At 47.5% G+C, this 27,974-nt stretch overlaps 1 protein-coding gene across 2 annotated transcripts; it reads left to right on the top strand.

The window, feature by feature from the left end:
- The first annotated feature begins 294 nt into the window (after positions 1–294).
- Positions 295–27,974, top strand: ENO2 (enolase 2). 2 transcript variants are annotated; one of them, XM_053371704.1, is made up of 12 exons: positions 295–528; positions 10,222–10,323; positions 14,058–14,153; positions 14,365–14,423; positions 17,659–17,728; positions 18,574–18,707; positions 19,935–20,157; positions 22,857–23,054; positions 23,682–23,883; positions 24,005–24,113; positions 25,164–25,222; positions 27,722–27,974. In XM_053371704.1, the coding sequence occupies exons 2-12, from the start codon at positions 10,239–10,241 to the stop codon at positions 27,789–27,791; spliced, it is 1,305 nt and encodes a 434-aa protein (XP_053227679.1). In that variant the 5' UTR covers positions 295–528; positions 10,222–10,238; the 3' UTR covers positions 27,792–27,974. The 2 variants fall into 2 exon arrangements, with proteins under 2 accessions (XP_053227679.1, XP_053227680.1); XM_053371705.1 differs by lacking the exons at positions 295–528; positions 10,222–10,323; positions 14,365–14,423 and having other exon boundaries at positions 14,065–14,153.

Below are 27,974 nucleotides of genomic sequence, written 5' to 3'. Positions count from 1 at the left end.
TCTACTGTAAGCCAATCAGGTTGTGGATTCACTTCTATCTGGAGCATGATTGGGTAGTTCCTGCCAACCAATCATACTGCTGCATTGTTCTAGGACCAATCAGACTGCTGCATTCTGAATCCTATTGTTCTAGGACCAATCAGACTGCTGCCTTTTGGATCCTATTGTTCTAGGACCAATCAGACTGCTGCAGTTTGGATCCTATTCAACTCAGTACATAACACATCCCATCCCTGCAGCACCGCCGCCCCTCCCTCCCTCCTCCCCCCCCCCCGTCTCTCCATCCTCTACGTGCTGTTTGCAAAGCTCCCTTGAAATCCTGACTCATCCCAGCTCTGGGTCACATGCTCCCGCCCGGGCCCTATCAGGGCCGGCTCCATCCCACTGTTGCTGCTTTTGCTGCTCTTCCTGCCGCTGGCTCAGAGGACAGAGCTGCTCCCCTTCGCATCCTGTATCTTTCCTCTCGCCATCCATCTCTGCTTAGTGCGCTGGTGCCTTGGCCAGCCTTCCTGCTTCTGCCTTAGGAAGGTAAGTGGCTTCCCCGTCGCCTCCTCCTCCTCCCGCAAGGCGAAACCCCTGTCCCTCCGCATCTCAAAATACTATCTCACACCCTCCAAGTGTCCCTATTTCCCAGGGACAGTTCAGGATTTACAGAAGCCGCCCCGCTTTCTGATTTGACCCTGCCTTTCCTTTCCATCAGAGAAATGTTGGAGGGCTCTCCTCTCTATCCCACCACCATCCCAAGGATTGATTCTGCTTCTTCCCATCCTCCAGCCTTCGCTCATGGGCTTTCGAGATTCTTCTTGCCCCGACTCCTGCCGGTGCCCCCCTTGGTGGGTTCTTGTGCTGGAGGCATCTGAAGGAGAGGGTGCTACTATTAAGCCTGCCTTTGCTGGGATGGCAAGGGAGTCTGGCAAGCACAGGACTTTGCCACCCCAGGGATCAAGCTGTGATTCTCTCCCCCCCCCATCACCATCACCCAATAATTCTATAGTTGCGTGGCAAGGTTGCAGCCATGCCAACCAGCGCTGCCCAAAGAGCCAAAAGTCATCATAAGGTGGATTCCTGGGCTCCAGTTAATACGGAAGGGGAAGCGATGGGAACCAGGGAAGCGAAGCCCTCACTGCACCATCTCATGGCAGCTTGTATATTCTTGGTACCAATGACTGCCTCTGGGTTCCCAGTTCTGCCTCTCCCGCCCCAACCCTTATCCCTGCTTATCTGGCTCTGACCTCCTTAGAGGACAGTGCTCTTGTCTCTCTGCCCCCCCTCCACACTTTTAGCTTGGAAAATAGTTATGGAAGGAGGGGGGCAGGAAAGAGAGAGAGAGACGGAAGGATGGTTAGGAATGAAAGTGGAGGGGGGGGGACAGCCTGCAAAAGTCCTTCCTATTCTGAACCCAAGGACCCTTGGAAAAGAACTGGGGGGGGGGGGGACGGGACAGATCAGGCACACAGCCAATGGCTTTGTCTAATCTCTGTCCGAACCGGAATGAATCAAAAGGCAAAGCCAGCGAAAGCACGGATGAGCCGCCGGGAATTTATTTGGGCTGGATTGCTGACAGTTTGGGCTCTGCTGCAGAAATATTGATGCCCAGGGAGTCCTCAGTACATCTGTGCACACAAACACATGCCTGAGGTGGGGGAGGAGAGTTCCTCTTGACACTGGGGCAAGGACGTTTCCATGGTCCTGGGTCTTTGCACCCCACTGAGAGCGCCTGTGGCATCTGAACAGACTGGGCAAGCCGTTTCAGAGTGCAGAGCAGCTGTTGGAGCAGCTGACGGCGGGAAATACCGACCCAGAAGGTGCTGCAGAATATGGTGGGAGGGGAATAGAGACCTGCGTAGGTGCCGGAGAATCCCTGCCTTGTTGGCTGAAATTCCAAGGCACCAGAGGCTTTTCCTGGCATGGCTATCTGCAATTTTGGCAGTGCAGAGGAGACTAAACCCTTCGCAGTGCTGTGCCTTGCACCTTTTCCCTTCTTCTCTTTCCAGTGCTGTGTCAGGCTCCATCTCTTCTCTCCCCTACCACCTACTGTGGTGTTTGCGGCCTTCTCCATTCTGCCCCCCCCCATTCATAGCCTGCCCTTTGCGTCACACACAATGCAGGTGGAGAGGTGTCCATAAATCTCTTCCTGGCACAGTGTCAGGTCAACGTGCATTGCCATTCTTCTAAAGATTCTTCTGTCCAGGTTGTAGCTGTTGCTGGCAAAAGAGCTTAGCAACAACGAATAAGGCTGCAAGCGAGTAAGGAAACAAGACAACTGATCCTAGAAAGGAGTCATTGCTTGGTGGGGGGTGGGGGGGCTAAGGGGGCAGGATTCCTCTGCACCTCCTCCATGTTCCCAAGGCATTTGTGCCTTAAGCCATGCAGAGTGGCACCTCTGCAAGCTAACAAGCAGACACAACTCAAATGTTAAAAAATATGCCGAAACCAGTGGACAAACCACTTGCTCTCCTGAGGACTTCGTCTCTTCCCTGGGGGCCAATAGCCTAGAGAAGATGACAGATGCAAAAATGGTCTGAAGACACCTGTCACAGTGGTATTGCTGATGCTAAGCAAGTCTGGAAGGGGGTCTGCTTCAGAATTACACAGCACTCGATGAGATCCTTCGAGAAAGAGCCTGAGCGGGTATATTAAGCAAGCGCAGTAATTCTGGGCACCTCCCTGTGTTTGCCTGTGCCGTTGCTCAAGCACCAATCCTGTACCTAAGCACACCAATCGCAACAGATGACACGGAGCGGGTAAGAACCTCAGTACATGGGAGGACTTACCTGGGAGTAAGTCACATTGAAATGAATTGGCCTTCTCTGTATAGTGTTGCACTGTACACATGGCAAATATTTGCTGCCGGAGTTCCCTGGCAGGGAGAGTGAGGTGTAAAAGTGGTAAGTAGACAGTTACTAATAGACCTCCTGCAGGAAAATGTCTTCACATGACCCAATCTTACTTTGTTTTAATTTGTGCTTGCGGGGTGTGCATTTTTTTAAAAAAATAAAAATAAACAAGGGGCCAAAAGCCTAGCTAAGTGTGTATAAAATTGCAACCTTAAGTGGCTAACCCATTGGGGAATTATGCTGTATAGTGGAGAAGTCCACACATTGGATGTAGCTTAATAACTGTATCCAATGTCCCATCCTCCTATTAAAATTACACAAGCCAGGACAGGAGACAGTGTGTCTTTTGTCATCAGTGATGTTATGCGTCCTACTTATTCCATGAATGCAGAAAGAGGCAGGATGTGGGAATGGGCACAGAATTCAGCTTCCTCCACTTTTAAGAAAGCAACTTTCTAGCCCTTATGAAGGGCTGTTTGAAAGTATAGCGGGAAAAGCTTTGGTGAATTTCAGGAGCCAAGATTGCTGCGAAATAAGATGTCTATTTGTCAGGGGCCAAGGCTTCAGTGCCTTAGCTCCTCGCCCTTTCTAGGGATTAGCAAGACCAGAACAATATGTACCAAATAATATACATTGCAGAATAGTGTATTTTTGCCAAATAAGAAATTCTGCAGTTTGTTCCATCTGCAGAATTTATGTAAGTCACAGAATCCAGTTTTTTCTTTGCACTAAATTTGGATTACCTGGCTTCATAATTATTTTAGCACAGAATACATACATGCTCTTCAGTCATGCCCATGACAGATGCACAAGCACTTCAGATGAATTCTTAGTGGTGATGGAGGTGCTGGTCTTTCGCCAGTAACCTCCACTGCCGTCTGAATGCCGGATTCCTCACAACAGAGGCACAATCCGGGATGACGTCGGTATCACACCTTTGCAACCAAAGAGGATCTCTTGCAGCTTGCTCCAGCAAATCTGTAAAGGTAAGGGACCACCTAACCATTAGGTCCAGTCGTGACCAACTCTGGGGTTGCGGCACGCATCTCGCTTTATTGGCTGAGGGAGCCAGCGTACAGCTTCCGGGTCATGTAGCCAGCATGACTAAGCCGCTTCTGGCAAACCAGAGCAGCACACGGAAATGCCGTTTTACCTTCCCGCTGGAGCAGTACCTATTTATCTACTTGCAGTTTGACGTGCTTTCGAACTGCTAGGTTGGTAGGAGCAGGAACCGAGCGACGGGAGCTCAGCCTGTCGTGGGGATTCAAACCGCCAACCTTCTGATTGGCAAGCCCTAGGCTCTGTGGTTTAATCCACAGCGCCACCCGCGTCCCTTCAGCAAATCTGTACACACAGCCTATTGTACACGCAGACGATTTCAGATAGGGCGACCACTTGCAAATCACAAAAAGGAGGGAATGCATTACCAAGGGCAAACATGTGCATATGCTAATGTGTATAAAGGAAAATTTAGAAATAATTTACTATAATTTAAATAAAAATAAAATGCATCTCAACCCTGTGGAGGAAACTGATGAAGTGTCCTGTGTCCGTTCAGGTACTAACTACTGATTGGCAACTTCAGGCCCCCTGTTCCCCCTTCTTATGGTTATCATAGAATCATAGAGATGGAAGAAACCCCCAAAGGTCATCTAGTCCAACCTGCTGCAATGTGGGAATGGGTTCTTTATTTTTAAACTGGGCTTGGACCAGGCAGCCCTTCAAACAGAGGATGCCTTCAACTAGAGGGTTGTCCTACGTACCAGGACATGGCCACCCTAATTTCAAAGAGTGGTTGTAATAAGACAGGGGTCAGCAGACTTTTTCAGCAGGTCCACTGTCCCTCACACCTTGTGGGGGGCCAGGCTATATTTTGGAGGGGAAATGAACAAATTCCTATGCCCCACAAATAACCCAGAGATGCATTTTAAATAAAAGCACACTTTCTGCTCATGTAAAAACACTCTGATTCCTGGACCGTCCTTGGTGCCCAATTTAGAAGGCGATTGGGCCAGATCCGGTCCCCTGGGCCTTAGTTTGCCTACCCATGTAATAAGGGATTGTGCTGTGGGCATTCATTATTTTGAGCTGCTTTGGAAACCAAACTTTGCTGCCAAGCAGGGTATAAAGGTAATAAATGGGTGTGCACTACATCAATCATAAGGATGTGCTGTCTTGAAAGCACAAGTGCAAGTTAGGTCTTTTTCTGATGCCTTGTATCACCCCTAATAGTGCAGAGTAAAGGAAAATTCACCAGCTCTGCTTTGCTTCCGCTATGATCTCGTTGCTTTCAGGCCCAAGACCAGCTTCTTGAATTTCATTTACCTTCCATCTCAGGCGGATGGAACCTGTGGTCTTCTTCCCAAGCCTTCCGGAATAGCACAGATCCGTTGGGTATCAGTGATTTCATAGGCTCAAGGTCAGATTACTCAGCTTGGCTCTCTGAGCTTGGGAGGCACTGAATCCTCTGCTGCTGTTCATAGAGAGAATACACTTCAAACGCAGATCCCTGGGGAAATCAGCATGAAGGCAAATGTGAACAGGCAACAATCAGGAGAGGATGTGTGGGAACTTCTCAAGTCTCACCTAAGCGCTTTTGGTTCTCCTCAAAAGTCATCTGGTGTTTTTATGATGACTCACCTCAGAAACATCTGGAGCCTGACAGGTTGGCAAAGCCTGACATATGTTACCTCAGTAATCTGACAATAACCCAAAAGGGAAGGTCAGGATTATTTTCCCCCATGTTACAGCCAGAGGGGGAATAAGTGCCTTGCGCATCAGTTTGTACCTGAGGTGAGATCTGAGCTGCAGGTTCCCAGCCTCGCAGCTGAAACACTTTGGAACTATTTTGTATACATGCTATACATTGAAAGCACATTCAAAGCACACACAGCCCTCAAAGAATTCTGGGCCCTGTAGTTTGTTCTGGGTAGTTGGGAACTGGAGCTCTGTGAGAGGTAAACTACAGGGCCCAGAATTCTTTGAGAGAAAGAATGTGCTTCAAATGTACTTTAAAGGTATAAATGTTTGCAGAACCTATGTCAGCTCTCTGACAATGATATTTCCCTGTGGGGGAATGTAATTCCACTGTAAGCTTCTGGTCAGAGGAAACTGGACAGCAGAGATGAGGAAGGAGAATGTCGAGTTTGTCCACGTGGCCTGCTTTTGTGGGAGCACGTTGCCTCCACGAAAGGCACTCGGATCTAGAGCAGAGCTCAGGCCTCTGGCTTAAACCGCCATGGGGCTGAACCCTGCAGCATAGGCCAGGGCTTGCACACCCTCCCAACATTTCTCAGATGAAAATAGAGACATCCTATTCTACATCAGAGAGCTTCTCCCGCATTTGATATTTCCACACACATAGATGGCATGTACACACCTGTCACTTTGAGCCAATTCCAACCTCTCCATTGAACCTACTTCACAGGATTGTTGTAAAAAAAAACAAACTGAGCGAGGAAAGGGATCATGTACAACACCTTTGACAGATAAATGGAATGAAATGAAATGTTAGTGGTATGCTGCCTTGAGTCCTTGTCAGGGTGATAATGATGAGAGAAAGTGTGAGAATGATCAGGAACATACCAAAGAGTAAATCCTATTGAACTCAGTGAGACTTACTTCTGAGTAAAAATGCTTAGGATTGCAGTGTAAGGCTGCACCGTCTTTAACCAGTTACCTGGGAGTCGGGTCCATTGAATACAGTGGGACTTACTTCTGAGCAGAAAGTGTAAGGCTCCATTTACAATTAAGGAATAAACACTCCATGCATTTGGAGTGGTGCTGAAGCACTGCGATTAAAGAATTTGAGGCTAATTAGTAACCTTTTCCTTCAAAATTATAGGAAGGGCTTCGTATGTCAGTGTCACAATTTCCTTCATTTGGTACAGGGATTTTATTTTCAGTATAAACAGAACTCTGTTTTTGCACCCACCTACCCACCATGGCTTAGTCATGCTGGCCACATGACCCGGAAGCTGTCTGCGGACAAATGCCGGCTCCCTCGGCTTATAGAGCGAGATGAGCGCCACAACCCCAGAGTCGTCCACGACTGGACCTAATGGTCAGGGGTACCTTTACTTTTACCCACCAGGTCTAATTGCTCTCTGAGATGTGGAGGGGAGGGAAAAGGAAAACCAGGACATTCCCGGATCAAATCAGAAACCGAGATGGCTTCTGTAATTCCAGGACTGTCCCTGTAAAATCGGGACACTGAGAGTATGGGGCAAGTTGTGTGTCTCTTGCATTGTCCCTTTTTGTTCACAAGCCCATTTGGACTCCTTGACCTTCCCTTGGCAAATGCACAGTGAGTTCCTTCCCCCACCCCCAGCGGATTTTCTTTGAGAAAGGCACGCTCCTTTTCTGTCAGAGAGAAAGCAAATGTGCTGCAAAATCTGTACCACATCTTAAAGCAGGAGTCTCATGCGCTGTGCTCTGTCAGAGGGAGCTGGCCCTTCATTTGTGCCCTGGTCTACAGGGACTTGGCCTCAACATCTCCTTTTAGTCCCCAAAACTCAGCCCTGGAACATACGAACTCAAGGTTCTAAGGCAGTGCAGAATGCATTTCCTCCCAGTACTGAACCAATATAGAGAGAATCCACAAACATCATGAATTAGAGGCAGGTCTTCCAGAACAGAGGGTGCCGGTTTATCTTTTTCTAGAAGAGGTGGCAGAGACAGTGACTGTAATCTACTTGACTCGGCTGACTCATTTTGCATGTCGGCTGCAAGACCAACATGTCTCAGCAAAGACACCCTGCAGAATTGCACCACCCACCTCCACGATCCTTTCGTTCAGGACAGAGCTACGTGAAGCAGAATTGCATGCAAATATCTGCATTCAGAATGGCTCCGTTCACAATAAATGCTAAATCAGGCCTTCGGCAGATTAATATTCTGCAGTCCTTTAAATGTGGGATGGGCAGATTATTGCTTTGCCTTCATTTTAATTGTTTTTATCCCATGCTTTATTCTGTGAAGGGGACGTGGGTGGTGCTGTGGGTTAAACCACAGAGACTAGGGCTTGCCGATCAGAAGGTCGGCAGTTCGAATCCCCGCGACGGGGTGAGCTCCCATTGGTCGGTCCCTGCTCCTGCCAACCTAGCCATTCGAAAGCACATCAAAGTGCAAGTAGATAAATAGGTACCGCTCCAGCGGGAAGGTAAACAGCGTTTCTGTGCGCTGCTCTGGTTCACCAGAAGCGGCTTAGTCATGCTGGCCACATGACCCGGAAGCTGTACGCCGGCTCCCTTGGCAATAAAGTGAGATGAGCGCCGCAACCCCAGAGTCGTCCACGACTGGACCTAATGGTCAGGGGTCCCTTTACCTTTATTCTGTGAACTGCACTGAGATCTTACGATGAGGGGTGGTATATAAATCAAATAAATTTTAAAAATGATCGTGATGATGATGATGATGATACATGAGTGTGTGGATACTCAGAGGAAAAATCATAATCGCTTCACTCCTCTGCGGTTCCTGTTGCTACACTGCCTGGAGCCAAGCCACGGTTTGGTTTAGTGTTACATTTGAGCTCAGACTTCAGATAAACCATCAAGTATACCCAAGGTTTGTTCTTGGTTTACCTCTCATGGTTTGTCTGGAAGAAACAAGCTGTGAGCTGGGTTCCTATTTGTCATGGACAGGTTGGATGCAGAGAAGTGATGAGAGGAACCAGCTGGGGAACCCCTAAGGGACCCTCAGGGGAAGAAGGCTCACAGCCAGGGGATTGGTGGTGGGACAAGGCAAAGCAGTCAGAGGGAGAAGAGGGAGCAGCTTCCTCACAGCGAGAAGTGAAGCTACAGGGAACCAGGTAGAGGGACATCTTAGCAGTGGTGCCCTCCCCATGAAACGCCCTTCCATCAGATGTCAAGGAGATGAGTAATCCTAAACTATATAGTGAAAAGGTAAAGGACCCCTGGATGGTTAAGTCCAGTCAAAGGCAATCTCGCTTTCAGGCCAAGGGAGCCAGCATTTGTCCACAGACAGCTTTCTGGGTCAAGTGGCCAGCATGACTAAACCGCTTCTGGTGCAACAGGACGCTGTGACGGAAGTCAGAGCGCATGGAAATGCCGTTTACCTTCCTGCCGCAGTGGTACCTATTTATCTACTTGCACTGGCGTGCTTTCGAACTGCTAGGTTGGCAGGAGCCGCGACAGAGCAATGGGAGCTCACCCCGTTGTGCAGATTTGAACCACTGACCTTCTGGTTGGCAAGCCCAAGAGGCTCAGTGGTTTGGACCATAGCGCTATCTGCGTCCCAAAACTATATAACCTTTAGAAGACATCTGGAGGCAGTCCTGTATAGGGAAGCTTTTTAATGTTTAGTGTTTTATTATATTTTTATATATGTTGGAAGCCACCCAGAGTGGCTGGGGCAATCCAGTTTGATGGGCTGGGTACAAATAATTATAAGTTTAAAGTGACCTTTGTTAAGAAACCAGAAGCCTTTCTTTTAGGAATAATTGAATCTGAAATACCTAAAAATCAGAAAAAGTTATTTATGTACGCAACCACGGCACCTCAAATGGTGTTTGCCCAAAAGTGGAAAGAAGAATTAGCCCCAAACAAAAGAGGACTGGCCACAAAAGTTACTGGAGTATGCAGAAATGGCGAAACATACTGGAAGATTAAGAAATCAAGAAGAGGGGGTGTTTAAACAAGAGTGGGGATCATTTATTGAATATTTAAAGAACTGTTGTAAGGACTGACTTAAGCATGTGCAGATGGTGAAGTTAAACTTTTGAGTATAAGAGATTAATTATAATTAGGTTTTAATGCTGGAGGGGCAGAAAAAAGAAGAGATAACTTAGGTAATTGCAGAAAGATCCATCGCATCCCGGTCACTGTCTCTTCGAGCTCCTGCTGTCGGGACGGAGATACAGGACGATGAAGACAAGAACGAGCCGTCTTAAGAACAGCTTCTTCTCCAGAGCGATCTCAGCCCTGAATGGGAAGCCTGGACTTTGAAAGTCATCTAATCTTCCTTGCTGTACTATACTGTATTGTTTTAATTAGTGTTTTTATGGAGCAGTCAAGTAATTTCGTTGTCCCCGAGAGGGGGTAGTGACAATAAAGATATTATTATTATTATTATTATTATTATTATTATTATTAAAGGCGGGGGAAGGAAGTTGATAACAATACTAAAAGTATAAAAATTATTTGATATGTATTGTAAAATTTGAAAATAAATTTATCATCATCATTATTAAACATGCTCTTCTTTCTCCAAACCCTCTTGAAGCTTATCATGCCGTTCATCCCATACTGAGGCCAAGTGGCCCTTTGATGCAACTAGAGGTGGTGTAAGAGATCATGGAACAGCAAGGGCATTGGAACCAAAATTCCAGGTCCCATTTTCCTCTCTGTTTGTTCTCCTCCAGGAAAGACCAGCTCCGCCATGTCTATTGAGAAGGTTCACGCTCGGGAGATCCTGGACTCTCGTGGGAATCCAACCGTGGAGGTGGATTTGTACACAGCTAAAGGTACGTATTGGTGGAGGGGCAGGAAACTGCAGGAGGCAGCTGGGATCTCAGCCGCAGTCCAGGGCATCGTGCTGCTAACAGATTAGCTCAGTCCCAAGGCAGCGAGCCGGAAAGGGCAGGAGGCGCCAAGCAGAGATGGCCTGAGGCTGGAGCTGTGCCTCTCCCTCTCTCCCTCTCTCTAGCAAAGTCACCACACAGCAAAAGCATCTAATTTTAGCCACGCTCTGTGATGCACCCCCACTTTTGGAGCAGGAGATGGTTGGGAAAGGCAGAGAAATGAGACACATTCAGACTCCTGCTGCCCTGGCTTTCTTTTAAGCAAACAGCAGTGCCTGGGTTTCGTTCCCCAGTCTCACACGCATACACCTTTCCACAGGCCTCAGGGTCGAGGTGATGAGAATTTAGCCCATGAAGAACAGCTACCAGCCCTGTATCCATTGCTGAAGCGCTTGCCGTGTCAGGTGTCTGAGAGACAACCAAATAAAAACGCTTTAATTGGCATAAATATGTACTTAACTAGGACGCGGGTAGCGCTGTGGGTTAAACCACAGATCCTAGGACTTGCCGATCAGAAGGTCGGCGGTTCGAATCCCTGCGACAGGGTGAGCTCCCGTTGCTCAGTCCCTGCTCCTGCCAACCTAGCACTTCGAAAGCACGTCAAGTGCGAGTAGATAAATAGATACCACTCCGGCGGGAAGGTAAATGGCGTTTCCGTGCACTGTCCTGGTTCGCCAGAAGCGGCTCAGTCATGCTGGCCACATAACCCAGAAGCTGTACACCGGCTCCCTCGGCCAATAAAGCGAGATGAACGCTGCAGCCCCAGAGTCGGTCACGACTGGACCTAATGGTCAGGGGTCCCTTTACTTATGTACTTAACTGCAAACACTGAGGCACACCAGCTGCCCCTCAGATTCTCAGGAGTAAAATCTGTGCCTGGGAAGGCAGACTCAAGGGGGCAGACAATTTCCTCATTGGTCTGAGGACAGCTTTTGCTATTCACTCCGCCACCCTTATCCATCAGGCTTTACCCAGGGGGGTGAGGTAGAAGCCAAGCTGTTCCCCTGCCCCTGTACGAGGTCTAGCAGAAATTGCTGCCCTGTAGCTGCTATTTGCATTTCAGGGAAGCGTCCGTTGGTGCCAGCGTAGGCTTCCAGTGTAATGCAAAAAGCACCTTCGGAGAGAAATGGTTCAATGTTGCCACCCCACCCGCACAGCCCCTTTGCCTTCCCCAAGTTTTCAATTTACATAACAAAAAACTAAATTAATTAATGCTGGGTCTAGTTTCCTGCAAGGGGGATAGATAGCCTTGCTGCAGTGAAATAGCTGTTTGCAGCTAAGTATGAAAATAATGAAATGGGGGGTACCATACCCTCCAACATTTCTCTGATGAAAATAGGGGTGTCCTATTCCATCATCATCATCATCATCATCATCATCATCACTACTACTACTACCCCACCCATTTGATAGGGTTGCCCCAGCCACTTTGGATGGCTTCCCACATATATAAAAACATAATAAAACATTAAACATTAAAAAGCTTCCCTAGACAGGGCTGCCTTCAGATGTCTTCTAAAAGTTGTATAGTTACTTATCTCCTTGGCTTGGGGGTCACATAACACCATAAAAAGGTAAAGGTACCCCTGCCCGTACGGGCCAGTCTTGACAGACTCTGGGGTTGTGCGCCCATCTCACTCAAGAGGCCGTGGGCCAGCGCTGTCCGGAGACACTTCCGGGTCACGTGGCCAGCGTGACAAAGCTGCTCTGGCGAGCCAGAGCTGCACACGGAAACGCCGTTTACCTTCCCGCTAGTAAGCGGTCCCTATTTATCTACTTGCACCCGGGGGTGCTTTCGAACTGCTAGGTTGGCAGGTGCTGGGACCGAACGACGGGAGCGCACCCCGCCGCGGGGATTCGAACCGCCGACCTTTCGATCGGCAAGCCCTAGGCGCTGAGGCTTTTACCCACAGCGCCACCCGCGTCCCTACATAACACCATACCCTCCACTGAAAATAGGGCCGTCCTAAAGGAAAGCAGGACATTCTGGGATCAAATTCTGGGATGGATTCTGTAAATCTGGAACTGTCCCTGGAAAAGAGAGACACTTCGAGGGCTTGTGTTTTATGGTACCTAGTCATGCCTTAGATGCTTAAGACTCAGGCATGGCCAAATTGGCCCTCCAGCTGTTTTGGGACTACAACTCCCATCATCCCTAGCTAACAGGGTCAGGGATGATGGGAATTGTAGTCCCAAAACAGCTGGAGGGCCAAGTTTGGCCATGCCTGCCTTAGACGCTATTGCAATCACTAGACACAATAGCGATGTGTGTGCTCTCAGGGAGGAGAATTGCATTACTCCAGATACAAACCTCTTATTTTAATTTAGAATATAGCTCAGTTGGTACAGCACAAGACTTTTAATCTCAGGGTTTTCGGGTTGAGCCCCACATTGGGGAAAACATTCCTGCATTGCAGAGGGTCTTCATGGTCCCTTCCAATTCTATGATTCTGTGGATATTATATCCTGCTTTATAGCATCAAGAGGCTCTCTAAAGCTGTGTTATGCACCATTCCTTTAAAGCACATTCAAAGCACATCCTTTCCCTCTAATAATTATGGGTTTGCTATGACTTGCTGGGAACTGTAACTGTGAGAGATAAACTACAGTGGCCAGAACCCTTTGCGGGAAAGGATGTGCTGCGAAAGTACTTCAAAAGTATTGCATGTACACAGATTCTGATAGGATCCTGCATCATCCCGCTCTGATCTTTGACTTACCTGCACACAAGGTGGATAGAGACCATTGCAGGAGCAGCCTCACAGCTGGCAACAGATCTCATCACACATACATAGCCGACAAGGATTTCAGTGGTTATGCAGAGAAGTTTAGGCCAGGCCAAAGCCAGAAACCTTTGAGTTAGTTAGTGGGCCTAAATTAGGGTTGCCGTATTTCAGAAAGTGAAAATCGGGACACGAAAGTTGTTCAGCAAAATCTCCAAAAAAAGAGAGAGGTTTTTGAACACTTCCGGCGTGGGTTGCCTTAAGCCCGGGTTTCCCCAGACATTTTTACCAATTTTTGGAAATTCTGCCCAGATGCTGTTTTCGACGGATGAATCCCGGATATGTCCGGGAAATCCCAAATGTATGGCAGCCCTACCTATATGTACATTGTGAAGGATAATCTTAGTTCAGGGTTTTAAGCAAAAAATTGAAAACAGGTATTTTAAAGTGATTTAACCTAAGTGTTAATTTGATTTAATTAGTCTTCGGATTCATTGGTCATAAACAGTCAAAAGTGGAAGCAGGTGGACTTCTTATGGAGAGTTTGGTTAGAAAACACCAGCTGTATTTTTTTTTATTATTTTTAAAGAAAAGAGCTGGTGACTTCTGTTATGTACTGAAGTTCTCACCCTGGGCCAGCAGGGGGATACTGTAGATATTTATGCAAATAAGGGATCGAAAGTGATGTTCAGTGATTGGATAGTTACAGAAAATGGTTACTGTTGCGTTCTAGTGGAGCTCTAGATAAGCAGGCTGGCTGAACCCTTCAGTTCAGTTCTGTTCTGGCCTGCGAATAAACAAGAGCTGTTTAAAGAATCGCTGTGTCATCTGATATGTTCACACACAACTTAACAACTTCCTTAAAATGACAAGGCAGAGAAGAGTTGTGGGCTTAAGTGATGTTCATGGCTCCTCCCCTTAATGCTTTACACCTTGGTTTTTACTCCTCCCTAGGGATGTTTCGGGCAGCTGTTCCCAGTGGCGCCTCCACCGGCATCTACGAAGCTCTAGAGCTGCGTGACAACGATAAGTCCAGATTCCTTGGGAAAGGTAGGGGTATTCCAGGCTTCTGCCCATAGAATGACAAACAATAATTCCAGAGTCCTCTCTCTGTGTGTGTTTTCTGCTTTTGGGCTGGCCGAAAGGTGTCAGCCAGTGAAATTCCACGGTGAAGAGTGTGTGACCTTGTGTGCCTTCCTTTCTCTGCCTCTTATTTCCTCTGCCTCTGTCTGACACTCTCTGTGTCTTTTTCCTTCTGTAGGGGTCCTGCAGGCGGTGGATCACATCAACAGCACCATTGCCCCTGCTCTCCTGAGCTGTGTAAGGATCCGCTTTGCTTTTCTCATTGGCTCAACTTGCGGGTCTTTCATCCTCTCTTTCTCTCTCTCTTTCTCTCTCTCTCTTTCTCTCTCTCTCAATCTCTATCTGTCCCTTCATTTCAGCCTGCTTTGTTTTCTGGATGCTCAACATACTATCTCTGTGTGTGTGTGTGTGTGCATGCATGCGTGTGTGTGCGCACTGTCAAAGGATGGAGGAATACCTTTTCCTCCAGAGGCCTTTGTAAAGAGCAGTGACAGAACCAATCCTGTGTACGGACAACAGCTTTTGAAACCTGAAGGAAGCGTGAGATGGAATCTATACACATATAAAAACCATTATGAAAATGCTTTATTTTTTTAAAAGCATTTTTAAAAATACGTTGAATTTTCTATAAGGCTCACCCAGTGTCATCTGTTGTCACATTGCATATTGCATTTAAAGTAAGGTAAAGGGACCCCTGACCATTAGGTCCAGTTGTGACTGACTCTGGGGTTGCGGCACTCATCTCGCTTTACTGGCCGAGGGAGCCGGTGTGCAGCTTCTGGGTCATGTGGCCAGCATGACTAAGCCGCTTCTGGCGAACCAGAGCAGTGCACTGAAACGCCGTTTACCTTCCCACCAGAGCGGTACCTATTTATCTACTTGCACTGGTGTGCTTTTGAACTGCTATGTTGGTAGGAGCAGGGACTGAGCAACGGGAGCTCACCCCATTGCGGGGAATCGAACCACCGACCTTCTGATCGGCAAGTCCTAGGCTCTGTGGTTTAACCCTCAGCGCCACCCGCTGCACTTAAAACACACTTAAAACGTTTTATCTGAAGCTGTATAGCTGAGTCCTGATAGAGCATTGATGCAATAACCAGAAAAGGCCAAACTTGGGTCTCCAGCTGTTTTTGGACTAAAGCTCTCATCATCCCTCGCTAGCAAGACCAGTGGTCAGGGATGATGGGAATTATAGTTCCAAAACAGCAGGAGACCTAAGTTTGGATACCGCTGATCAAGAACATTGTGGATATTTCCAGAGGGGGCTTTTAATCTGCAGTCACCGTGCCTCCTTCATGCCTTTTACGAGCAGTCCAGATAGTGTTGCGACCCCCCTGCCTTTTGCCATCCCTTTCACCATTTTTTCCCCACTGTGAAAAATCCATTAAGTAAGAAAAAAAACGAAGAGTGGTACAATCTCTTTGGAGGTGTGGATAGGAAAATGCAGGACTGCGGTGCAATGGGAGGAGTTGTGGCTTCCTGAGGCTGATGGGAAATTGAGTCCAATAAAATCTGAGGAGGGTGGGGAGACCTAGGTTCCTCGCCTCTGCCCTGTTTCTTGCTGTGTATTTTCAGTTTCATGCCCGGCACTGCAAGTCTATTCCCCTGATTAACTGGCTCTCCGCTTTAATTAATTGCTTGCTTCCTGGAATTAGGTTCCCTCAAACCACACACTTCAATTTGCTATTTAATTAGTAGATTACATCGAAAACAGCAGTGCAGGTTCTGGCTGTAATCCTGTACAATTGCCATCTTCCAACCTTCTACTGCTTACATCTGAGCAAATTTGTGTAGATTCCAGCTGCAGTCCTGTAGGACTACAACCCCCCGTTGCTGACACTTTCCCCTCCCACCCCCCGCCCACAGTTGTACTATAGAATAGCACTACAGTTGTACTATAGAATAGAGAGCCAGTGTGGTGTGGTGGTTAAGAGCGGTAGTCTCGTAATCTGGGGAACCGGGTTCGCGTCTCTGCTCCTCCACATGCAGCTTCTGGCTGACCTTGGGCCAGTCACACTTCTTTGAAGTCTCCCAGCCCCACTCCCCTCACAGAGTGTTTGTTGTGGGGGAGGAAGGGAAAGGAGAATGTCAGCCGCTTTGAGACTCCTTAAAGGGAGTGAAAGGCGGGATATCAAATCCAAACTCTTCTTCTTCTACAAACAAGCAGGGAAAATCAAGTTTTCTAGGCAAGTTGCAAATATGACTAGTATACCCTCCAACATTTCTCCAGTGAAAATAGGGACTTCTTATTCCATAACAGTAGCAGTAGTAGTAACATGTAATAATTGTTGCTGTTGTTATCATTATCATTTATACACCACACATCTTACTGGGTTGCCCCAGCCACTCTGGGCAGCTTCCAACATATATAAAAACCTAATAAAACATTAAACATTAAAAAGCTTCCCTGAACGGGGCTGCCTTCAGATGTCTTCTAAAAGTTGTATAGTTACTTATCTCCTTAGCTTGGAGGGTCACATAACGCCATACCCTCCATTGAAAATAGGGACATCCTAAGGGAAAGTGGGAAATAATTATAATTATTATTCATACGCAGCCCATTTGACTACGCTGCCCCAGCCACTGAGGCTTCCAAAATATATGAGAACATAATAATGCGTTTAAAAACTTCCCTGTACAGGTGTCTTCTAAAGGTTCTCCTTGGTTTGGGGGTCACATAACTCCATACCCTCCAACATTTCTCTGAGGTAAATAGGGACGTCCAAAAGAAAAGCAGATGTTCCTATTTTCATCAGAGAAATGTCGGAGGGTATGTGGGACTTACAGCCCAGTTGGTAACCACGTTTACTCAGAAGTCAGATTAGCTGCAATCATCTTGCCCTGTGCTTTAAGACCCCCTTTTAATTTTCCTTAATGTGCTACTTCATGAATTATTTTTAAAAACCCAACAAAAGCACAAATAAAAGTGGGTGCCAAAATGGTGTTGAGATGCCCTCATTCTAAATGACAGAAGAAGAGTCCACCAGTGAGAAATGGACAGAACTGAAGGGTAGATGGTCAGCTGCAATTCTGTCTATAGCTTGCAGCTGAAGAGTAATGATTTGTAGCGCTAGGATAATAAATAATAATAATAATAATAATAATAATAATAATAATAATAATAATTTATTTATACCCCGCCCATCTGGCTGAGTTTCCCCAGCCATTCTGGGCGGCTCCCAATCGAGTGTTAAAAACAATACAGCACATCTTCACCATACATTTAAAGCGCATACCTTACCCCAAAGAATCCTGGCTGCTGTAGTTTCCCCCTCACAGAGCAGGCGATTCCCAGCAGTCTTAACAAACTACAATTCCCAGTATGCTTTGGGAGGAAGTCACGTGCTTTCAATGTGTGCCGGATGTGCTTTAAGTGTATTGTGTGGACCTGCCCAAAGTGTCCTCTGTCTGGAAGTCCCCTAGGCAGCCTTTTATCCAGACTTCCAATTTGAGAGATGTTTTCTTTCTGCAGGGCCTTTCAGTCGTGGAGCAAGAGAAGATCGACAGCCTCATGCTGGAGATGGACGGGACAGAGAATAAATGTAATGCCTCTCTATTCATAACAAAAAGTCTTATGGGAGGGGGCCGGAGGGGCAAGTTGGGAGAGAAGCCAGGAACTTTACAGCAAGATTAAAAGGCACTAGCTGAGGTATGAATGTGTTAAAAAAAAGTCGTGTGCCACCCCCACTCTCTGCAAGTTTCCATGGGGTTCCAAGCACTTACCTGTGTTCCTTTAGAAAACTGAGACACGGCAGAGACTGATGTAGATTTAAGAAATGTGGTTTATTCACCTGTTTACAATGTTAGTCTGCATGGAGGGGGTCCAGATCTTACAACATGGTCATTTAGAGAGAGTTCTCCCCCACAGCAGTGCAGCCAATGGAGTCCAAGGCATCATTCCCAGCCAGCCTTCAGCCAACCTGCCCAAGATGGATCCCAGTCTTTCTTCTTCCTTCTTCTTCCCAGCCCCCTTTGCTCAAAAACTCTCTTTACCTGCCACCGCAAACACACCCACCCACCTCGGCACCATCTGTCTCCCCAGGCCAAAGGATTCCTCTCAGATGGCCCATCCAACCCCTTTTGTCATGTTAACAGATTTTCCAATTGCATAAGCCAGCCCAGGGATTCCTTGTCTGCCACAATTCTGCAGCTTGTACTTTCATCCATATCCCAATTAATCGAAATCCTACTACTTTATAGGGTTTAGCCGCCAACACCCCCAAATCTATAACACAAGGAATCCAGGACTAGACTAGTAGCGGGTGTTGTGGGGCTGGAAAGTTGATTGTATGATCTTTGGGGCCAGGGAACCTATATATTGCTTTGTTGAATTGTCCTGAGCAAAGGGCCATTGATGGTGGTCACCTAATTTTGACGATGTTCACAGCCAAGTTTGGAGCCAATGCCATCCTGGGTGTCTCCCTGGCTGTGTGCAAAGCGGCGGCTGCGGAGAAGGACATTCCCCTCTACCGACACATCGCCGACCTGGCTGGAAATTCTGATCTCATTCTGCCAGTACCAGTAAGCATTTAATCACTCCCGATTTCACAAGGAGAACCCAAAGGGGAGTCAGAGGCTGTAGAGTAACCATATATGCAAGGAAATGGAAATCCCTTACTAGGAGAAGAGAGGTCACACCTACCTCAGTTCTCTGCATACCCTTTATAGTCACGCTGCAATTGTAACCTTGCTTCAGCCCTGCATTGTTGTAGATATTATTTTTGTGCAGTTTGAAGTGACTGGAAGCATAAGAACTAACCCCTTTTTGGAAAGGAATCATTGTCCAGGCCCATAAAAATAAAAATTTAAACTTTTAGTGTCAGAACTCTTCAGAACAAATCATAAGCATCAAAAGTACAACCAAAATATCCATACAATGTCTTGTATGGGCTCAGCATCTTGCAAAATATGAAATAATCCAAACAGACCTACAAGCAAAGGTCTCTTTCTCTCTTTCCACAGCCTGCATTCTGGCCTCCATTGGTCATTGGCTGTGTACTCTCCCTTCAGGAGAGCTTCATTTACATCCTCACTCCATGGCATTTGGGAGACAAAGTCCCTTTCAAAAAGGGAGATTTGCAACCCAATACCTCTCACATGATCTAAGGTTACAACATTCACATGTTAGCTAACAGAGAACAACAATCAGTTAGATAATCGTTAACCTATTAAGTGGCTCAGAGTATGTAATAAAAAAACAAGAAATTTTTCATTTTCTCTATCTACTTCTGGAAATTGGGTGGAAGCTAGCAGAAGTTTAGTACTCATTTCAATTTCAGTTGTTTCCAGGAGGGGAAATCAATCTGCAGCACCACTAACTTGGAAACTGTGCAAACTTTGCTTGGACTTTTCTTGATCGTACTGCTGCCACTTACAGGATGAAACTGGAAGTTTATTCCGGCATACAGTTCTTTTCTGCTTTTTGAACTAGCACGACATAATGTAATATCCCTCAAAGAGCCACAGTCCCATAACACAACAGGTAGCGAAGTATAAAAGGAATGTTGGAAATCAGGTTGGAAGCAATAGCAGAATAGCCAGTAAAGCTCATGCAATAAACCTCACATTGGTTCCATGTAAAATCTTTGGGTTGCTAACAAGACCTTCTCAGGACTGTCACGGAACCTCATCTTCCAGGGCATTTTGTGGGAAGCCGTGACATTTAAGACCTGCATGAACCATGTCAATTGACCGTGTAGGTGTCCTCTAAGCGAGTTTCATGTCTTTCTTCTTCCCAAACTCTTCCAGGCCTTCAACGTGATCAATGGGGGCTCCCACGCTGGGAACAAGCTGGCCATGCAGGAGTTCATGATCTTGCCAGTTGGGGCCGAGAGCTTCCGGGACGCCATGCGCATCGGTGCTGAGGTCTATCACAATCTCAAGGGTGTGATCAAGGACAAGTATGGCAAAGATGCCACCAATGTGGGCGACGAAGGAGGCTTTGCCCCTAACATCCTGGAGAACAGTGAAGGTGAGAACAAGAACAGAGTGTGGAATTACTTGCATGCCCGGGCTCTGCACTCCCTGCACCTCTCCCACTGAGTAGTAATTGTGAATGACACAACACAGCTTGAATGGGATTATTATTATTATTATTGTTGTTGTTGTTGTTGTTGTTGTTGTTGTTGTTATTATTTGAATTTATATGCCGCCCTATACCCGGGGGGTCTCAGGGCAGTTCTCAGAATAAAATCAAGATATAAAATCACAAAATACCTAATGAAAATAAAAACAGCAACCCAATACTCCCCTCCACCAAAAAAACTTCATATTTAAAAGGGCATAGGATGTAAATCAGATCAACCAAAGGCCTGGTTAAAAAGGAACGTTTGTGCCTGGTGCCTAAAGGTGTATAATGAAGGCGCCCAGCAAACTTCCCTGGGGAGAGCATTCCTCAGATGGGGAGCCACTGCAGAGAAGGCCCGTTCTCCTGTTGCCACCCTCTGGACCTCTCGAGGAGGCGGCACACGAAGGAGGGCCTCAGAAGATGATTTCAGGGTCTGGGTAGGTTCCTATGGAAAGAGGCTGTCTTTGAGGATCAATTCAGGCCACAATTTTATTGACAACAGAGCTTTGGCATAGGTACTGCATAGCCTCCAACATTTCTCCAATGAAAATAGGGGTGCCCTAAATAATAATAAGGTGGGACACAGGTGGCGCTGTGGGTTAAACTACAGAGCCTAGGACTTGCCGATCAGAAGGTCAGCGGTTCGAATCCCCACAATGGAGTGAGCTCCCATTGCTCGGTCCCTGCTCCTGCCAACCTAGCAGTTCGAAAGCACGTCAAGTGCAAGTAGATAAATAGGTACCACTCCGGCGGGAAGGTAAATGCTCTGGTTCGCTATGCTAAGTCATGCTGGCCACATGACCCAGAAGCTGTACGCCGGCTCCCTCAGCCAATAAAGCGAGATGAGCGCCGCAACCCCAGAGTTGGTCACGAATGGACCTAATGGTCAGGGGTCCCTTTACCTTTAAATAATAATAATAATAATAATAATAATAATAATAATAATAATAATAATAAAAAATAATAATAATATTATACTCCCACCCATCTGGCAGCATTGCCCCAACGACACTGTGCCCTTCCAAGCTGCCCTTGACATCTGCCTGAATCTAAGAGAACAAGGGAGGTGGGGGCGCATTTATTTGACTTGGTCCAGAACCAGGAGTGACCCCAAACCAGCAAGTGAGACTGTTTGCTGTAGTTTTTAGCACCTTCGCAGGTGGTGAATGTGGCTGTTGTCAAACCAGCACTGGGTTGCCCCAGTGATTTAACTGTAACAACTTCATGGTGAGCACCTATTTTTCTTGGGGGGGGGAGCACTGTCTCTCCCAAAGCCAAGGCCTAGGCTGGGGGATGTTCACCTCTCTGTGAGGGATTGCTGAGATGCTAAAAAGGCTCTAAGCTGCCTTGTCAGAAAAGGAGTTTTCCACAACAGGCATAGCAAAAGAAGTGATTCCTCCCTCTCTTGCTAATAGCTCCATAACTGGCTGCTTCTGTTCCCCACCACAGGGCCACACCTCCACTTTCCTTGTTCCTTGTCTCTGCATTCAGTACTATGTGGTTTAGTAGTCTCTTGATTGTGTGTTGTCATACGCTGGAATTCCTCAGAGTCTTTGCCAGTCCTATCCACATGGCACTTGGCTGCTATGTTTGCCATGCCATAGTGACGTCCAGATTGTTGTTGTTTAGTCGTTTAGTCGTGTCCACCTCTTCATGACCCCCTGGACCAGAGCACGCCAGGCACCCCTGTCTTCCACTACCTCCCGCAGTTTGGTCAAACTCATGCTGGTAGCTTTGAGAACACTGTCCCACCATCTCGTCCTCTGTCATTCCCTTCTTCTTGTGGCCTCCATCTTTCTCAACATCAGGGTCTTTTCCAGGGAGTCTTCTCTTCTCATGAGGTGGCCAAAGTATTGGGGCCTCAGCTTCACGACCTGTCCTTCCAGTGAGCACTCAGGGCTGATTTCCTTCAGAATGGAGAGGTTTGATCTTCTTGCAGTCCATGGGACTCTCAAGAGTCTCCTCCAGCACCAATTCAGATTAAATGATAGCAATACAGTATACGGGGGGGGGGGGCTGCTCTTGAAGACAGTTCAGCTGGTACAGAATGTGGTTCCTGAACTATTCAAGGCGAGCTGAGCTGCTATGAATGTATTGCCAGAAGTGCAACAGCAGAAATCATTGAGTGTGCAGCATAACAGTTAAATTTATGTTTAATGTAATGTGTTGTTTGGTCGTAAGGCTTCACTGTGCATATTTCCTTCGACCTGCTCCTAACATCTGATTTTATTGGTATTTTTATGCATACGTTAGGTAAACCACTTAACACAAACCACTTCAATCCTGTTAAATACTTCCAGATTAGCTGTTTATTCACACACACTTTTGTGATTATCCCCCAGCTTCTAGGGCAAATATTCTATCGCTTTCCACATTGCCAAATGTCCAATAAGGAAAATGTGATGGAAAACTGCACAAGAAAGCGGGGGATAACAACCACTAGCTGGCATTGTTGTCTAACCTCTGTGCAAATATATTAGGGTTCATGCTTTAAAACAGGCCACTGCATAAATTGGTCTGGAAGCTGAAGAACCTTAAAAGATAGTTTTCAAAAATGGCAGATGCTTGCAAAATCCGAGTTTCTCTCCTTTCCTACCTCTCAGCTCTGGAACTCCTCAAGGAAGCCATTGAGAAAGCTGGCTACACTGACAAGATTGTGATCGGCATGGATGTGGCTGCATCGGAATTCTACAGAGACGGGAAATATGACTTGGACTTCAAATCCCCCGATGACCCCAGCCGCTATATCTCTGCTGATGAGCTGGGTGACTTGTACCAAAGCTTTGTAAGGGATTACCCAGGTGAGTCCACCGTGCCTAAAGCCTCAGTACCAGGGTACCAGATTGTGGAAGTTTTTGCACTTTGCTGAATGGGAACAGGAGCAATGGGTTGCTGCAATACAGTGGTACCTTGGTTCTCAAACGCCTTGGTACTCAAACAACTTGGGACCCAAACACTGCAAACCCAGAAGTAAGTGTTCCAGTTTGTGAACTTTTTTCAGAAGCCGAACATTCTCCATTTTTAGTGTTACACTTCTGATTTGAGTGCCACACTTCTGTTTTGAGTGTTACGTTGAGGTCTGTCTGTTTTCCTTTTTATCTTGCATTTTTGTGACTCTTTTTTTTTGTTGTTTTTGTGACTGTGTGGAACCCAGTTCATCCACTGATTGATTGCATGACTGCAAGTACATTGTTTATTGCTTTCATTTTATGGATCAATGCTCTTGTTAGATAGTAAAATTCATGTTAAATTGCTGTTTTAGGGGTTGTTTTTAAAAGTCTGGAACGGATTAATCCATTTTGCATTACTTTCTATGGGAAAGCGCGCCTTGGTTTTGGAACGCTTTGGTTTTGGAATGGACGTCCGGAACTGATTAAGTTTGAGAACCAAGGTACCAATGTACTCTCGTTTCCCCCTTCTCTCTGCAGTGGTGTCGATCGAGGATCCTTTTGATCAGGATGACTGGGAGGCCTGGTCCAAGTTCACAGCAAACGTTGGGATTCAGATTGTGGGGGACGACCTGACTGTGACCAACCCCAAACGCATCGAGCGAGCTGTGGAAGACAAGGCCTGCAATTGCCTTCTGCTGAAAGTCAACCAGATTGGATCAGTCACCGAGGCCATCCAAGCGTGAGTCCAGCCAAACCGCTCTGTTCCACTAGTGCCCAGTCGCGTTCCCTTCCAAGAACATTAGACCTGTTGGGACTTGGGACTGAGGCAAATCCACTGAGTTCCTTGTCTCCCTCCACAGCTGTAAACTGGCCCAGGAAAATGGCTGGGGGGTGATGGTGAGTCACCGATCAGGGGAGACTGAAGACACCTTCATTGCGGACCTGGTGGTGGGACTCTGTACTGGCCAGGTAAGTTCTGGGTGGGGAGAAAACGTGTCTTGGGTGTTCTCTGGAGAAGAAACAGATAAGGCTGGATCAACCATGTCAGTGTAGAGACATAATCTCTTTCTACAGCCAGAGACAACTCAAGTGTCCCATTGTAGAATAGTGGGGTAGGAGAGTTGAAAATACAGTGGCACCTTGGTTCTCGAACAGTTTAGTTGTCAAACAAATCGGCTCCCAAACGATGCAAACCCGGACGTAAGTGTTCTGGTTTGCAAACTTTTTTCAGAAGCCAAACATCCGACGCGGTTTCTGCTTGACTGCAGGAAGCTCCTGCAGCCAATCAGAAGCTGTGCCTTGGTTTTCGAACATTTCGGAAGTCAAACAGACTCTTGGAATGGATTAAGTTCGAAAACCAAGGTTCCACTGTAATCCCAAGGTATTTCATATCTGGCAGCCAACATACCCCTTTGGTTTCAGGTAGTACATGGGTAAAAAGGTAAAGGGACCCCTGACCACTAAGTCCAGTCGCAGATGACTTTGGGGTTGTGGCGCTCATCTCGCTTTACTGGCCAATGAGCCGGTGTACAGCTTTTGGGTCATGTGGCCAGCATGACTAAGCCACTTCTGGCGAACCAGAGCAGCGCACAGAAACGCCGTTTACCTTCCCGCCGGAGTGGTATCTATTTATCTACTTGCACTTTGACGTGCTTTCAAACTGCTAGGTTGGCAGGAGCAGGGACCGAGCAACGGGAGCTCACCCCGTCACGGGATTCGAACCGCCGACCTTCTGATCGGCAAGCCCAAGGCTCAGTGCTTTAGCCCACAGTGCCACCCGCATCCCATAGTACATGGGTAGATGAGTCTAAAAAGACTGGGACACAAATTTTGACAGTCCTCTAACAGCTGTGATGGCTTATTTACCAGAAGTAAAGAGTTGCCAAACTGCACAAGCAAAAGCCAATTTAAAATATCCACTATTCACTCATGCCTTTGTTCATGATGCAACTGTTCCCATTTGTAATGCTGGTGTGGACCCTCCATAAAATACTGTTGCATTGACATTGACTTTTGCAGATAAAGACGGGAGCGCCATGCAGGTCCGAGCGACTGGCGAAATACAATCAGTTAATGAGGTAAGAAACAAGAGGGGAAATGCTGGCATATTATCAGTTTGCCTTCCAGCAGGAGTCGGCCTCTGTGCAATAGGCAAATGCATGCAGGCAGCTTTTGGGAGCTATTCGCCATTGCAGAGCTTAGGGGAGACTTGAGTGTAGGTGGACCATCACGCACACAATGATGGAACAGCATGTAAGTCTAAGATCTCTTTCTATCATGCAATGCCACAGGAAATTGAGGGACGCACTGTCAGTTTATACCAGGCATCGGCAAACTTGGCCCTCCAGATGTTTTGAGACTACAACTCCCATCATCCCTAGCTAACAGGACCAGTGGTCAGGGATGATGGGAATTGTAGTCCCAAAACATCTGGAGGGCCGAGTTTGTCTACGCCTGGTTTATACAATCGTACCTTGGATGCTGAATGTCTTGCAAGTCGAACATTTTGGCGCCTGAATGCCGCAAACCTGGAAGTGAGTGTTCAGGTTTGCAAACGTTCTTTGTAACCCAAATGTCCAACATGGCTTCCACTGCTTCTAATTGGCTGCAGGAGCTTCCTGCAGCCAATTGGAAGCCGCGCCTTGGTTTCCAAATGTTTTGGAAGTCGAATGGAGTTCCAGAACGGGTTCCATTCGACTTCTGAGGTACGACTGTATAAGGATGCCTTGCCATTCTCTATCTAAAGCAGCAAAAATCACTAAACTACTCCTAGCATTGGTTTCTAAGACACTGGCTTTCTACCTTGCAAATATATGGTAGAAGATTAAGAATGGGGTCCCCAAATGCATACTGGGGTTAAAAGTGGGTGCTGGGTCTGAAAAGGCTGAAGATACCTGCTGTAAGGCATGGGCTCCCCAAAGCTATCCATAAAAGGGTTTTCTTTTCCACGGCCCTGAACAAGAACCTTGAGCATCTTAGTCTTCCATTATTCTCCGATGAGCCCAAGCAAAGCTGGCCACACACAGCATTGAAAAAGCAGCACATGCCTTTGGCATCAAAATGGCATGAGGGTTTATCTAAATTAGATTAACATTGCCAAACGCAAATGTTGTTCCCTTCCATCAAATCACGAAATATTATCAAAACACTCCCATACAGTACATTGTTCTAGCAATACCAGTGCTTTTTTCTTCTTCTGGGGGTGCTGAAGGCTATGCAGTCCCAGCACCGCATTTTCTAGAAGAAAAGCACTGGGGCCAGCTTGCCCCTGCCTTTCAGGGAGCCAGCAATGTGCCACATGCTCACGTCACACATGCATACCGGGCAACATGCTGGCTTGTCGTGCGCGAGTGACGTGACCATGTTGCACGGCATGTGCGCACACAGCATGGGGGATATGAAGGGGGCCTGGCCCCCTACTTGAAATTTATTTTGAGGGCCCAAGGTCCCTCGCCCCGCCCCCCATCTGGCGCCCCACAACTTCATGGTGAGGTATTTTCTTGAAGAACAGCACTGAGTAATCCCTATGACAACCAAGTGTTATCCCACATTTCGGATGAAGTTGAGAGAATAGGAGTTTGCCAAAGGCCAAAAAGTGACTTAATGGAAAAAGCCAGATTCGGCGCTGCACGTAAGTAAGAGGCACCCAGATCGCAGCCCAGACGGCCTCCCGCAAAGACTCCCTCCCTCTAAGCACCCGGTGCCCCTTACCTGCCCCCGTGCAGGGAAGTCGACACGACAGGAGGGCCAGCAAGCAGATCAGGTGGCTCGCCGGCTGTCCCATCCTCACTCGGTGCCAGGATTGCACAGGACGCTTCCCTGCTCCGCTCGCAGACTCCGGAGGGAGGTGCGCAGGCAGCGACGTGGCCAGAGAGGGGCAGGAGAGACATGCCTGCCCAGCCCTTCGCCCGCCCCCAATTGCACCTGCCAGGCGCCCAGGCAGCCCCAGCAGGAGGGGACGCAAAGAGGCTTCCCTGAGCTGGACGCAGCATGCTCTGATGGGTGGCTGAGAGGAGAGGAGGGGGCTGCACCAGAATGGGGAAGGGAGCGTGGCCTGACTCTCCTTCCCGGACACTCAGCTTGTGGCGCCCTCCAAAATCTGGCGCCCTGGCGCCCTGCGCCACTAACGTCTATGGATAAGACGCACCTGCTAGGGCCTTCCCAACCTGTAGCTTGTACAGCGGGGGGCCTTTAACATACCGTATTTTTCGCTCTATAAGATGCACCAGACCACAAGACACACCTAGTTTTTGGAGGAGGAAAACAAGAAAAAAAATATTCTGAATCTCAGAAGCCAGAACAGCAAAAGGGATCGCTGCGCAGCGAAAGCAGCAATCCCTCTTGCTGTTCTGGCTTCTGGGATAGCTGCGCAGCCTGCATTCGCTCCATAAGATGCACACACATTTCCCCTTACTTTTTAGGAGGGAAAAAGTGAGTATTATAGAGCAAAAAATACGGTAATTGACTTCTGTGCTTTAATTGCAGCAGAACCTAACCGTCTCTGGTTTACGTCTGCTCTGTGAAGCAGGGCCTGTGGAGTGAATATAACGGCCTGCCTTTCTCTCTGCCTTCCACAGGATTGAGGAAGAGCTTGGCGACGAAGCCCACTTTGCCGGGCACAACTTCCGTAACCCCAGCGTCCTATAAGCCCTGCCCTGGGCACACTCTGGCTTGCCTGCTGACCTCCCAGTGCACAGACTCTGAGTGCCCCTTTAGACCACACCCTCCATTTCCCCAGCTCCTCTGTCTCCTCTCCCCATTCCAGCTACCTCCTCTGGCCTCTCACTGGAGCCGCCCTGCCCCCCAAGACGTGTGGAGAACGAAGCTTCC

The sequence above is a fragment of the Podarcis raffonei genome, chromosome 17 (genome assembly GCF_027172205.1).
Source record: "Podarcis raffonei isolate rPodRaf1 chromosome 17, rPodRaf1.pri, whole genome shotgun sequence".
In the NCBI taxonomy this organism is placed as follows: domain Eukaryota; kingdom Metazoa; phylum Chordata; class Lepidosauria; order Squamata; family Lacertidae; genus Podarcis; species Podarcis raffonei.
This window is presented reverse-complemented; position numbering and strand designations above follow the sequence as displayed.

Coding starts and splice junctions, on each gene's coding strand:
- ENO2 (XM_053371704.1), top strand. CDS start 10,239: ATGTCTATTGAGAAGGTTCACGCTCGGGAGATCCTGGACTCTCGTGGG. Junction 23,884..24,004: donor GTCACCGAGGCCATCCAAGC/GTGAGTCCAGCC, acceptor CTCCCTCCACAG/CTGTAAACTGGCCCAGGAAA. Junction 25,223..27,721: donor AAATACAATCAGTTAATGAG/GTAAGAAACAAG, acceptor TGCCTTCCACAG/GATTGAGGAAGAGCTTGGCG.